The 14590-nt window shown below is 35.9% G+C and overlaps 1 protein-coding gene across 4 annotated transcripts in view; it reads right to left on the bottom strand.

Moving 5' to 3' along the window:
• COL11A1 (collagen type XI alpha 1 chain) overlaps nt 1–14590 on the bottom strand; it is a 161581-nt gene that overhangs the window by 115328 nt on the left and 31663 nt on the right. The window contains exons 5-7 of one of the 4 annotated variants that reach the window (XM_068405734.1): nt 10050–10178; nt 1087–1203; nt 381–476 (exon numbers count right to left, since the gene is read on the bottom strand). In XM_068405734.1, coding sequence (XP_068261835.1) covers nt 381–476; nt 1087–1203; nt 10050–10178 — 342 coding nt within the window. Of the gene's footprint in view, nt 1–380; nt 477–662; nt 816–1086; nt 1204–10049; nt 10179–14590 lie in introns of all 4 variants that reach the window. The other 3 variants (XM_068405733.1, XM_068405736.1, XM_068405735.1) reach the window with 3 other exon arrangements.

The raw sequence follows: 14590 nt of genomic DNA, 5'->3' as shown, positions 1-14590 counted from the left end.
TTAGAGACTCTGCTTCCTCTTAGATTAGGAGGACTATGTCTAGTATTTAACCTAGTTTATACTAGACATAGTTCCATTCATATCCACACTGAATGCAACAACCTTGCATTTCTACAACATATATCACTGAATGATTTCCAGAATAATAAACTCTGCAGTCTAAAGATTCAGCAGCTCTCTACAGAATTAATGAGTTCTGCCCAAGAAAATAGTAGGTTCTGATATGGGCTGAGAAAGCACAAAATTGCATTAATTGCTGTTATGTATAGACACATATTTACACAGATGGACATTCATCCTTTTAAAATGTGTATTTTTCAATCGTTGACACTTGATGGGCAAGTATTTTTGCCTGTCATTTTCTCAAGAGTCCTTATTACCTCATTTGCTTCAGTAGTTCTGGAGGGAGCTTCTGTCTGGGGCCCATAGTCGTTTTCAGCTATGCTATACTCTTGAAATCCATCAATAATGTTTGCCTAATATTAAAGAAAAGGTACATTATTAAAAAAAATCCTGTAGGAAAAAATCAAGAGGTATCACTTTTATTCAGGTTATGGTATTAGCCAGGTGTATTCATCTAGTGGGGTTAGGTATATTTTTTTCTTATTATCAGAGATCTTCCAGTCTTGGCATGGGAAAGATCTTGATTATTTATTGGCTACCTTTACCCCTAGTTTGTCTTTTGTTGCTGCTTGATAACTTTTCTTCTTCTTGGATGCATATTTTTCAGATATTTTTGTTGTGGCCTTTTGGGGTTTGTCCTTTGAGCTAGCGGCCACTGTCCTCCTCTTCTTTTTGACCATGGCTTTCTTTTTCTGCAAACGTTATGAAAGATGGAATGGGAAAACATAAATAAAATGGAAAGAAAACTGAGAAAGCGTGAATGAAAGAAGGGTAACCAAATGTGAGATGAATGCTGTCAGCTGTGAGACCTTCCATCTCTAACTGAAAGCAAGTGTCACAGCTACAGAGTGAAGAAATGAGTGAAAGAAAAACATTAAGCTTATATATAGAAGACACAAATTGACAAACCATGTGGTAGAGGACAGCTGGACACCACAGAACAAACAGATCAGATTCTGTTACCTCTGTTTGTGCTATTGTCTCTTCAAACAGTGGGGGTCCCTCTGTTACAGAATCAGTTTCTTTATAATCTGCATCCCCATACTCATAGTCATATTCGATAAAATCTTCTGGTGTGTACTACATTGCAAATGGAAAAATATCAGGCATTCCCATGTTAGTGGTAGCAAACTAGATTAGCAATACTGGAAAGCATCTTAACCTTTACTTAGGAGTAAAGCTTAAGAAAATTAAGGTAGTATGAACAATTCAGTACAGTTATTCATTTGGGAGAAAAATACAATTTCTTATTTCTTTCAAAGCACAATACAAAAGTAATAAAAAAGCAAGTAGCAGTGCCAGGAAAAAACTCTCTTTTATTGGACTGCACAGAAGAATCAACTATGATTTGGATTACTGGGAGCACAAACTGACCTTTGGGAAATCATATATTTATTTAATCTTTAAATTGCAAACAATGCCTCTTTTTACCTATACTCTTTTACCAGTGGTTTTTTTTTTCAGGTGACCAGAAGAGCGGAGAGATGCCAATATCTGACATGAATAGGGTAAATAATTTCAGATACAGGAAAGAGACCACAACTCACAAATAACCATGGCTAACCTCCTCTTGTTTGCTGGAGAGTTCTCAAAATTAGGGCAGTTCCATGGTACACATTGCCTAAGCAAATGCTTCACTGGTATAATTTCATTTAAATGTCAGATCCTCAGCTGCTGTAAATTGCTCCATAGCTCTGTATCTATAATAACTAGTATCAAATGAAGATTTGGCCCGTAAAACTTTTACAAGAGAAAATGGGTTTAGAATTGGCTTGTGTAATGTTGTGAACATGATCTAGGCAGCCAGGAACTCCTGAGCTGTAATCTTGGCTGTGCCATGAAGATACTGGTCTAGATACTATGTGCACCAAGTACTACTCATCACAGCTAAGAAGAAGGGGCAGCTTTAAACTATCTTACCACTCCTGTCATGCTTGGAGCTACAGGAACTGGTTGGTCCTGTAAATTAAAGCAGTCTCATGGCTGCTACCAATTCTCTGTATGTTCCTAGGGAGCCAAAGGAAGGTGAAATTGTAGCCAGAATCTGGCCAAGTGTCTGCTTTCCCTTTTTTTAGGAAGAAATATTCTAATGTGCCTGATGCGAGCTAGCCACTTCTGAAATCTCCTCTCTCCTGTTATAAGTTAGCATTGTTGTCTGTAAAATTAAGACAATATCTGTTCGTTTCGTTAGATTGCTGAGAGGATTAGTATATTACACTTCCAAATGACTCTGAGGATTCATAGAAATTGTAAATATCATCAGCATCAGAAAGAGATGGACATTTTAGAAGAAATTATAAATGAGATTAAAACGGATCTCCATATTCCAAAATATATTCTATGTGACCAAATTACTGATTTAACTGTTTTCTCTGGCAAAGTCTTTTGATACAATTCTTGTACTTATTATTTTAGTGCGCAGAAAATATGGAGAAGTTGATTTCCTCAGGAAGTATGAGACTAACACTCATATCACTTAAAAATCCCTTTATGTGGGTTTCTGTTACTTCACTCCTGTGACTCCTCAAGAGTCTTACTATGACCAAGAGCTTTTCTTAAAAAGATACAGATTTTTTTAAGAAGTCAGATGCTTTTTATTTGATTGTCCTTTTGATTATTTCTACACACATGCACATAAACTTTGTTAGTCATGAGATTTGATAAAGATATAGAAAGAATGTAATATACTTTTGTTAATTGTCTAAAACTATATTGCGCATTAATAAGAGAACATCAAACTTCACTTAAATAACAAAACATTTATAGTCTTAGGTGGAGCATATCCTCTCTGTGAAGTATATTGGCGCTTTATATCTGCCTATTATATAAAGTAAGCAATGCTTTGATTTCACCAGTAGTATCATTTGCATTACAGAAATAAGACGATTCTATTTATACTTTTCAAAACCAGCAGCATTTTAGACTTAAACCTGATAAGTAATATGTGATTATTCTCTTCCTGTTCAGTAAATTAAGATTTAGTCCTAATCCCAGTGAAGTCAATGAAACATCTTTGACTTGTAAGTGGTATTGTTCAAGGGCCTCATGGGCAGTGATGATACATTTTTGCAGATGTGTAAATGTATAAAAAATTTTCTGGCTTGAGCAGTTCTGGAAATACAACTCAATGCAACTTGTTTCTAGTGAAGTATGTCACTGACATCTAGAAAAGAAAACACAGTGACAAGTTTCTAGGAGACCATAAGCAGCTACATAAAGGAAGTAAAGAAAAAAAAAATAACTATGTGGGTAACAACAGCCATTTTGAAATAGTTACAGAATAACATTGAAATTGTTGTATTTCTTTGGAAATTATAAAAATGTGTGCAAATCCATAAAATCTGATTTGCTTATCTTCTGGCAAGAATTCTACGCAAACTAGGTTGATCTACAAGAAAAAAAAAAAGTCTTCAGTTGAACAGACCTCTTCAAATTCAGTCATTCCACCCTACCACTGACAACCCATTACATACTTTTAAATGCTTCCTCAGCTAAACAACACGAATACCAAAACAATAGACACTACCCATGTTAAATATTACTGAGTATTTTAAGGGAAAAGTGGAGGAACATTTTGGGGAGACTTACTGCTTCATTAGCTGGATTTAAATATAAATATGTTGTTAGGAGTTTGTTTTAATAACTTCCAGACACAGAGGTTCCTTTTTAGTAAGCATTGTAGACATATTCTGAAACTGAAAGCATTCACTCCAGCATTCATTTTGACCAATTAGCAATTAAAATATAACTGTGTTGCTCAGTATTATAACTGTTTTTCAAATCTCAGTAGTATGGCTTCCCTCAAGGTAAGCTGAATGGCTGTGCTGAATTGTGCCAACTACGTGACTAATAAAATTACAACAGTGGGTTACAAAAAGTTCTTCAGAGGCCATAAACTAAACAGAAAAGTTGACTGGAAAAAAAAAAAAAAGAAAGGAAAAATATCTGTGCCAAATATGTTAGTATTAAAAAAGAAAGTGGTGAATAAATGGATATTTATGCTAAGATCTGCCAGAGGCATAGTTTGGAAAGCCAGACTTTTATGAATGAGAACTAGAAAATGCTCCTACAAAACAGCGTATGTGGAGAGATCTATTGCATCATGAATAATCACACAGAAAATACTTTAGTTTTGGGTATTGTGCTTCACTAATTTCTATTAAAGAAAATGAAACTTTCTTGACATACGCAAAATATTATCACAAATACAGTGGTACCTTTGGGTTGCAATGATATGCAGGCACGCAGACAAAAAGAACAGGAATGGATGAGAAGTGGGGAATGCCAGTTTCCATGCTGGAATCAGATTACTGCCAAGCAAGTGAAGATCTTCTCCATGGACTTTTTTCCTTCCTTTTTAAGAGTACAGTATCAGAGGGGTATTATGAAAATTCTTGAACCTAAAAGCTAGGACATGTGGCCACCATGCTGAAACCATATTCAAGTAGTTTCTAATTGGCAGTACTTTGTAGTCCCCCTGGTACAAGGGGGACAAGTGGGAATATGCAGTAGCCCTAAACTTCCTGCACAGAAAGACCTTATTCTTAGCAATCCTTCCTTTCCAGATGTGTATTTCTGAAAGACCAGCAACCCTAGTCTTTCACACCGATCAATAAACAGAGAGAATATATTTTGTACTGTACTGCACAGGTTCTGTTGCAGCTAGTGAAGTATAGATGCAAAATCTTCCAGGTGTATTTCCTGAGGCACATTCTGTCCAGATGGAGGAATGCATCTCTACACCCCTAACTGGTGTAAAGATGTAATTCAGAAATATGATTTACTTCACAGCATGATTTTATCAGCTCAACCTGATAAAGGCTATTCCCCATTTTTAAGATGAGACAACAGGACTGGTGAAGGACTGGCCAGTTAAATGAGGGCTAAATTGACAGACACCAGGAACAGATTTAATGGAGTGGATAATGGGGCTTTAGTCACCTGCTGTGAAGCTGGCAGCTCACACTTACCCTGCCATGAACAGTCAAGATTGGATATGTGGCACATATCCCTTCTTCTTCTGGAGCTACACAACTACAAGGTCACCTTTATCAGATGACCAGAGACAGAAGTATGACCCACTCAGTTTGAGGCCTCAACAACCCTTGAGAAAAGTGCCTTCCCATTTTGGATGCTAACATTTCTGAGTGCAAAACCCATGCTATCTCAGGTCTTGCTATTAGTTCACAGAAGTTGGGGAGTTCACAGAAATCTATTATGGTTGCACTGCTAACCAAAGGAAAGAGAATAAGTAGACCCCTGAAAATATAGGAGAAAGCATCTAGAATTTCAAAATTAATTAATGCAAATGGAAAGTATCTTCTGCCACTTTCTAAATTTAGTCAAGACTACTAACTCTAGCAAGAAATCAAAGCAGGGAATGAAAGCAAGTATGACAGAGATGAACAGTGTAGTTGAAGAGAGCATCATTTGTTTTGTTAGCTATATACCAAAGGAAGATACTACTGGCCAGGAATGCAGACAGAGAATCAAGAAGCTGGAATGGGATATAAGGGGGGGATTCAGCTTGTGGATCATTCTAATGATCCTTCTATGGGTACAGACTTAGCCAAGTGCAAAATATACCTACCACAGATGTGCAGCATTACTTCAATCCTGCTCAAGAGATCTGTTTATGAAAGTTTACCTAAACCCTAATACTGCTAGATAATAGGATGGTTACAGATTTGAGACAACAGATATGAGATTCATTCACCATGTGCTCATAGTAATAGCAAAGTATATACAACTGTATTAACTTTCCCAGTGATTTCACATGAATATCAAAAAGATTGACTCAAAATTATATCTTCAACTTGACCAATAGCTGGAACTTAATGAGGGATTTCAGCTAAGAGACATCAGGTAACACATACTTCAAATGTGATGCAATTTTCTGTTGTTTTTCTTTCTTCTCCTGTAAGACCACCAATAGTTACAGAACAGCCATTGTTGTAATGGATATTGCATATGACTGTTTTCTTACAAATGAAAGGAAGAATAAAACCTGCTGTTTCTTGATGGGACAAAATCTTTCCATTATGACCTCATGCTTTCTTTACCAGAGTGATTATATTACACTAGCAGATCATCATGCAATTCCAATTAAAGAGATGAACTGTTTTCTTCATCAAATGACTTTTAGAAGCAGATCAGCAGTATGCAAGGCTTGTTTCAACTGTGGAATGATTTAAATATTCTGAAGACAGCCTTATTTTGAAAATGGATTCTTCTGCTATCCATACTCTAAAAAAGTACCCCCCCCATTCCAAGATGTAGATTTTGGCAATTTTTGCTTTACCTTTCCAAATTACAAGGAACTAACATCCTAAATCCTAAACCAAAGAACTGTTATAAGCTCAATTTTTCCATTGCCTGAAGATTATAGAATCAATTTTCTATTACATTTTCGTTTAGTTCGTGGCCAGCCATGGTATGCGGGTTTCCATGGTGATCAAGACCCTCAGCAGTTTTGAGTTAGCCAGGTGCTTAAACTATGAGGAGCGAAAGCCAGGGCAGCTGACCCAGGCTGGCCCACAGGTGTATTCTGTAACATTAACATCACATTCACTATAAATTGGAAAGTTTGCTGGGGATGGCTTCACTCTTTGCTCTCTGTTCTTCCTTCTGTTGTCTCCCTCTCCCCCTCTCTTCAATGGTCACCATCCCTCAAGGGTTTCACCACTGCTACATGAGCTAAGTATAACTTTGTGTTTTTTGTATTAGTGTTAATATTGATACTGGTTTTCATATTTTATTAAATCTGTTTCAATGTCAACCCATGATTCTCCCTCCTTTTCCCAATTCCCTTTCTTGGCTGGGGAGGGGTCATTGAGTAATAAAACAACTGGTTATTTTTCAGGCCTGGATGTGGGCTAAATGGAGACAGGCGGCTAGACTCGAAGCTGTTTATCAGGTATGCTATCTTTGCCATACAAGGCTTTTTTTTTTTTTCATTCAAATATCATATGTTGACACATCAGAAGCTTTATGACTGTCTAAGTCTATAAATTCTATCAGATATCATTGTCAAACTTATAGTCTCCTCAAAACATGCAATCAGGCATTTTGAAATAGTTGTTGCCCATATAGACTGGCTGTAATTACATTTTTATCTTTTAATACCTTATTTAATTTTGCAATCAACTGTTTAAAAAAAAAAATCAGCATTGCTATCTTCTGTAACTTATTCTAGTACCTAAATAAGACTTGTTTCATTCATTTCCTTAAAATGAGTCATCTATGTGATTTGATAGGCTGCATCTCAAAAGACAACAAAGTAGCCTGCTTTAACAAGCTGCTTTTTTATCATTTAGCAGACAGTTCTATAATTCTGGGAAATTCAGTCTATCATTTATTCTATTGTATATTCATCACACTGGTAATATTGCTGATGTGATTATTTCGATTACTATTAAACAACATGTTAAAGAGATCCATTGACTTCACTGGGAATATTCATATGAAGTTACACATATAAACTCACAGATAGCAACAAGGAAATTGTGTCTTAGTTCAGAATGATTCAGTCACCACTCTGAGCAATAAATGGAAGCAAACAAATGGCAGTTCTCCACTTTTTTAATCTTTTAGCTCTTTCAAATTTTTTCAAGTTCATTTTAAAATGTTACATTACAAATAAAGATATTTGATTTTACTATTTTCTCTGTAGGTGCTCCCAAAAACTGTGTTATCCCAGGGCAAAAAAAAATTGGCCTTAGAAAAACACATAAAAAGCTATTAACCCCAAGAGCATTTTTGCAATGGCTGCTGAATTTAATGATAAGATATTTGCTGACTCCAGTGGCAGCTGCATTAGGCTACAGATGATCTCTACTCAGGATGCTCAAGGAGAACAGGGCCAACTGTTTGATTTTTATGGTTCCCTTTGGTGCTCACAGACTGTTTTCAATAGATGTGTGGTATATAACTGGGAATTCTATATGATAAGCATATAGTTATGTATGTGTACATAGTTTTTATAATTATGGTGAGGCTTATTTTTCTTTTGATCTACAAATGAGTGCTCTCAACTGATGCTAGTGTTAAACAGATTTGATATAGTATAAACATGCTATTTGACAGCATGAGATCTAGCTAGTCTTCCATTATGGAAGGAATGTAATCCTTGGGCTATTTTATTCATATTCTACATCCTTTAGAATTATTGAATTACATTCTAATAATTCACCAATAGTCATTGTTAATAATCAAGAACAAGTATTTATTCTTCATCTTGAATAGATTTTGAATCTACAGTCCGATCCCAAATAATTTCTGTGGACTCCAAGCCTTGTCCACATGCATTACCCTAGAGGACAGGAGCTATCATTGCCATCAGTGGTGGCCAGAGCAAACAAATATTTGCAATGTCTCTAAGCCATGTTAACTCCTGCTTAGGAGTTTATGTGAGTTTGGAGGTGAGAGGGCTCCCAACTTAGTTAAAGCATTTTAAGTATTTAGATATATTTGTCTCCAAGAAATAGACCAAGGGATGATTTTAACAACCTTTTCCCACAAAGATCAGTTTATTAGATTGATTACTCTTCAGTCTTATTTCAAAGTAGAAAAGCACAAGCCTATTCAAACCTTCCAGGTCTTCACACAGGAAATAGAAAAAGAATCAGAGTGCTAAGTTACATACCAGCAAAGCCCAGGAAAGTTCCCAAGCAAAACTTCAAATTTCTTTGAATTTAAATAATGAGAAAAAATTAATTTGATTTTGCATCTTTTATTTTCTTCCCATAAAATGTCATCAATATGCTTTCAGTCTGTTCTGTTTTGGACTATAGTGCATGGAGATCTCTGTAGCCAGGCACACAGACAGAAGGTCCTAGAGGGTCCTTGTGAAGAGACCAGACTCCAGACACTGTAATATAGTGTAAAGGTGCCTGTCTATGTGTAATTGACTTGACACATCCTGAACTATACCTCTGATGCAATGAATGTGGGAGTCCCTTTGAAGTAAGTTCTGGGCCCTATGGACCTTAGTCACTTGACATAATTTTCAGTGAGATAGAATAAATAGTATCAACAAATAAAATTATCATGTATTTAGGAAAAGTTCTGTCTGAAAATTGGCTCAAAGAAGGCATCTGAGAACAATTCAGCAATTTTTTAATGGTGATCTCTTGAGCAATCAGTAGCAATAACCAGTCAGATCACACACAGCTGAGTGCATAGTAATTGTCCACGGCCAAGTTCAATTAAGACTAGTTACATTTTGCAAAAGCTTTCCACTTTACAGTGTTTGATGCAAATATTTAGAATGTGTACAACACCACATACAACTGCTGACCCTCAGAGGTCTAATCTGAGGAACTGCCTTGCCCTCAATGAATTACACAGTTCATGTCTGTGAGAACTGTCTACAGTGACAAATGGTTTCTGTAAACATTTTTTGTGTTTCTGGGAAAAATTCAAACTCTGTTTTGTCCCTGTTGATATTTACCTGCTACAAGTGGAGCTGGCTGAAAGAACTTTGTGTGTACATGCATCTGTACACTGGACACAGCTCATTAGAATACATGGCATTTCTAGCAGAAGTTGTTTACAATTGCAGAATACTCATAGCTCCTATATCTTTCAGATGTGGCATTTGATGGTACTTGGCATCAGTGAAATCATAAATATACACAGGAATAACAAATAGGTACAACTAAACAAAGTCATATTGCTATCATTTTTTAGGGAATTACAGTTTAACTTCATTGAGCATGCTGGTTATTCAAATACAAGTGTGATAGGTTCCTTCAAATGCTTGACATAAATGAGTGGATAGCGAAAATAAATGCACTTCTGCAACCTTCCCCCCCTCAATTCTAGAACAATGCATGCCATTTAGCTGTAAGTGCTCCTTGGGTAACTTGTATCCAGCACAACCACTAATGTGCAATAAATGTAGTAATACATGACTGATTACTCACCTCATCAACTTGAGGATGTTGAGCCTGAGCAGCATTGGGCACTGGGGAATCACAGTCTGGGCTATAATGCTCACAGTAGTCATATGCAGCTCTGGGGTCAGCTATAATCAACAGCTGCTGGATCTCGCCCTGCAGGAAAGCATACGCAGATTAAATAACAAAAACAAAGATTGTCTACAGTTCATCAGAAGTACAGAGTTTTCATTCAGAAAGCAAAACTAGGCACGTAATACTTATATTAGACATTATATTAACATCTGTAGTTATAAAATATCTACCTAATTTTTGCTGCTATTCTGGAAAACATCCTAACTATTGTTCACATGACAAACCAATGTAAATTAATACTGAATGGGCTAGGTGCAAAATTCTGGCTTAAAATGCTGTCTGGTTTGGAAAGGAAAGGGTGGGAAGGTATAACTCCTGCTCCACCATTTTCATGCTGTTTGTTTACTTCTTCACTGGGAACCAGTCTAAATTCCTAAGATTTAATTCAGGGCACTTCCTATTACCAGCATGCAGCTCAGCATGCAAGTGATAAACAGTGTAATTCTAACAGTTTATATCACATCTGTACTCTCAAATAAGGGAGAAAATAACATAAAAAAGACTGTACCAGAGACACTGTTATTGGAATAAAAAATAATTAAGCAAGCACTGTGTAAATACACACTATAGAATATGTTGAAATAAAAATTTTAACAGCTAACAAATGTTATTTTCATCTCTATTCCCACATATCATGTGTAAAACCAACATCACAGTAAAGAGACGCACTATTCTGGATAATAAAAATGGCTCTGCTGAGATCCCCCACAGAGACCTAGTATGTTTATCATTTTCCACAGAAAGCTGTCTGGTATCCAGTGCATTTCTTAACATAGTGGTACCATTTAAAAGGGGTTAGGTAAATTTCTGCCAACATTTCCACTATAAATTTCCTCACTCAGGAGCTTCTTACGCTGTCATAAAATTAAGGTTGTTGAAAATTTGCACATGTTCTTGGTCAAAACCCATTAACTTCAATCTCTAACTATTTTCCCAGAAGCGGGGATTTTTAAGCTTATATATACTTCTAATGTAATTTTATTTTGTTTTTACCAAAAATGAGGGCAAAAGAATAACTTTGTTAGTATACCTGTGCATGTTTTGCTTTACATTGCTCAGAACAGTAGCCTTTAACAAATCAACAAAATTGGAGAATATTTTAAAATAGTAAAGATGACTAAATCACTTTGGAGTCTTAATATTTAGTTTGGATCATAAATACTTTATTGAAATAGGCACTAAGTTGTTGTCAAAGCCAACATATAACTCACAAAGTCAATGCATAGTTGAGTAATTCATCTCAATATGGAATAAAAGTAGTTAAAGTCTATGAACATTTTAATTCCTCTCTATTTTGGGAATGTGTTCATAATTAAAATCAGAGGCTTTTGAATCAGCCTCATGGTTATATGAAAAAAGTTGCCTGAGAATCATAAAATATCTTGCACACCAGTTATGCCTAGCATGAAAAGATGGTACGGAAGGATTACTTCTATAGCATTGTCCTAAAAGGTACTCTACCAAATAAGCTACTCTTCGCAGAATCCTCCAAGACTATTAAAAGGAGTTTTTTGCTTCTTTGTGGTGTGCCACAGCAAATGTGGAGAACCAGGCTACAGTGCTACAAGGAGAATATGTTCAAATCAGTTGATAACCTGCCTATTGGAACAGCTGTACAGACATTCGCTCTAATTAACTGTTCTACAAGGAATGGCCCAGCTAAGAATGAGAAGTGTGTGGTGAATTCAATCATTGAAAATTCCTCTGTGAATTTCACAGACATTCCACAGTGACATTCTAGAATAAGAAAGTTTTTGTGTATGTACGCTTCCAGGATTTGTTGGAAAACATGCCTCACTAAGTAGTAATGCACAACGTGGAGTATCTGCACTGAAAACTTGATATGAAAACAGTTTGCAACACTGAAAAAATAGTGTTGACTAACAAAAAAAGAAAATGGAGACCCAAATTGCAGGAAAGCAGTAGACTACCAAGTTCTCTTTCCAATTTTACTGACTTTCTCTTGATGTAATTATTGTTTTAGTTAGCCTCATGGTAGTAATTGCTATATTTGATTCCACCTTTTTTAGAGCCTTTGTTAGATTCCACAGCAGAAATTGGAATAAGGAAAATCTCCAGTTAGATATAGTGTCAGATTATCTCAATTGTGTAAATCATTGAGGGACTGAGAAGTAAGGAATGAATTATTTTATCATTATAAGCAATAAATGTTAATGGCTGCTTATTATATTAATTATGACTTCATTAAAAGTCTTAGATATTATCTCTCCGTGAAACATTCTCTTTTCCTTTTCATTATGTAATCTTACAAATGCTTTCTAAATATGGTGTATCAGAGAAGTAAAACCATAGATTAGTCCATTTATAGTCTATTTATCAGCTAAAAGTTTCTATCTTTGATAAAAGACATCTCTACTATCACCTGCCAGCGTTGTTGAAAAAGGCAAAAGTATGAATTCTTACAAGGCTGTAAGGGCACTAAATGAAGGAATTGGTGCCGAAATTACTGTTTTTTCCAGTTTTTCCATTTTAAAATTTTATGGTCTAGTTCCCTAGTTCTACAAGAACCTCAAACAGTTCAGTTGTAGACAGATTTTGGAATATCTGTTTCACAAGAATCTTAATAAACTAACCCTGCCAGGTGAAAGTGACCTTTGTCCATGGAATAGGAGGCAAGCATTACTTGAGAAGCTCTGAAGGACCCTCTCCACAGAAGCAAACTTCATAAATTTTTCAAAACAACTCAGGAGAACACCAATATCTTTCAATATCTTTCATTTTCATATGATGCCTAAAGCCTAAGAATTACAGAATGGGCTCTTCAGTAAATCAGCAGAAACCCTAACCTGTGTATATGTGCCAACTTTCTCTAATTAGTTATGTGACAGTACAACTATAGACTCCAAAGAACAAAAGTCTAGACAGCCTGGATATTATTACTGTAGAATATAGAAAAACCTGCTGCAGAATTCATTTAATCTTCCTGCAAAGACTTGAGGGATTGAGGAATTCCAGGGGCCTTTAATATAATGTTCCATAACCCAGGCCCATTGCATAATATAGCTAGAGAAAGATATTTAGAGCCTGCCAGACTGAAGCACTGTAAAAGCAATAAATTGTGAAAGTAGAATCTGTACAGGTCAAAGTTTCCATAGAAATCAATGTCTTCCTGATTCTTTGAAACTCTATGGTTATAGTAGTATATACTCAGCTTGGTTAGGAAATAGGTTGATATACCAGTTATAACTTTTAACCTTCAAAACATAGCTGTTCACAGACCAAAGTCTACTGCAATTCTTGGCTGAGAGATTAGGTTTTATTACAATGCCTGTAGATATAGCATGTGTACATCACACACACACACAGACACATGTGTGACCAAAGACATCCTATTTTCTTGATAAAAGGCCTGCAAATCTGTTACATTGTCATTTATCTTTGAAACCTCATTTACAGCTGTCCTTTAAAACTTAAATGCATTATGCACAATATTAAATGAGGTGATAATAAATCTTATTTGTAAAATTTGTGGAGCTGATGTAACAGGCAGCATTTTTTGAGCCCAGGTTGTTAATTTTAAATGTAATTACAAACAGTTTAGTTAAATGACCATTCCTTTGTTTCTTGGGAATATTCCTTGAAAATGAACTTGAACTCCAACGAATTACCAGGGCTTTGCTTTCTCTTTCTCCCCCCTTCCTGCTTTCAAAAATAAGGAAGGGAAACAAGGCAAACAGAAAAATTTCTGTTCATCAAGCATAAGTTTGGAAATCCTATAAAAAAATTAACAAACACCAGTTCACCCTTCTTTCAGATTAAAAAAAAAGAAAAGCAAACCAAGCCAAACAGAAAGCTTTTGTAAAAAATGCGGGTTTTTTATTAGGTGCCTCTGAATTGGAAAAGTTGTTTGCTTTGCTTTTATTTTTTTCTTGTTGGTTTTTTCCCTCCCAATGCTGGAAGTTGGCCACTTCTCTGGTGTTGATAGCTAGAAGGTTGCTTCTAAATAATTTTGTCTGGAACCGATTGCATTTTTTGGTTTCTGTCCCATTTATGTTAAACATTACTTTAGTCTGACACTAAACATTTAGTGGGTCACTAGCAATTACTAAAGGTGATGTATAATGGGAATCATTTTGGCTATGTCTGCATTAGCTAGTAGTGCAGCTCAACAGAACAGTATGAAACAGAGGATACTGATGGCACATCATTTACACTACATGCCTTTGGAGGAGTTTTACTTTGGGCTAGCTTCCCTATTCTACCTCGGCCGTCCAGCAATTTTGGTCGGTCAGTAAAAGCTCTACCCATTCCGCTACTGCTACCTCCTTCATGGAGTATGCACACAGATGAATGGCCTTTCTGCACTTGCACCCTTGGATTTTCCATGCTTACAGATAGGTGAGGTATGGTTACTCATCTGAAGTGATCTGTAGGTTAAATCATATTGCTGTGAAGGTATTATCGCTCTATCT

The sequence above is a fragment of the Nyctibius grandis genome, chromosome 8, assembly GCF_013368605.1.
Source record: "Nyctibius grandis isolate bNycGra1 chromosome 8, bNycGra1.pri, whole genome shotgun sequence".
NCBI lineage: Eukaryota > Metazoa > Chordata > Aves > Nyctibiiformes > Nyctibiidae > Nyctibius > Nyctibius grandis.
This window is presented reverse-complemented; position numbering and strand designations above follow the sequence as displayed.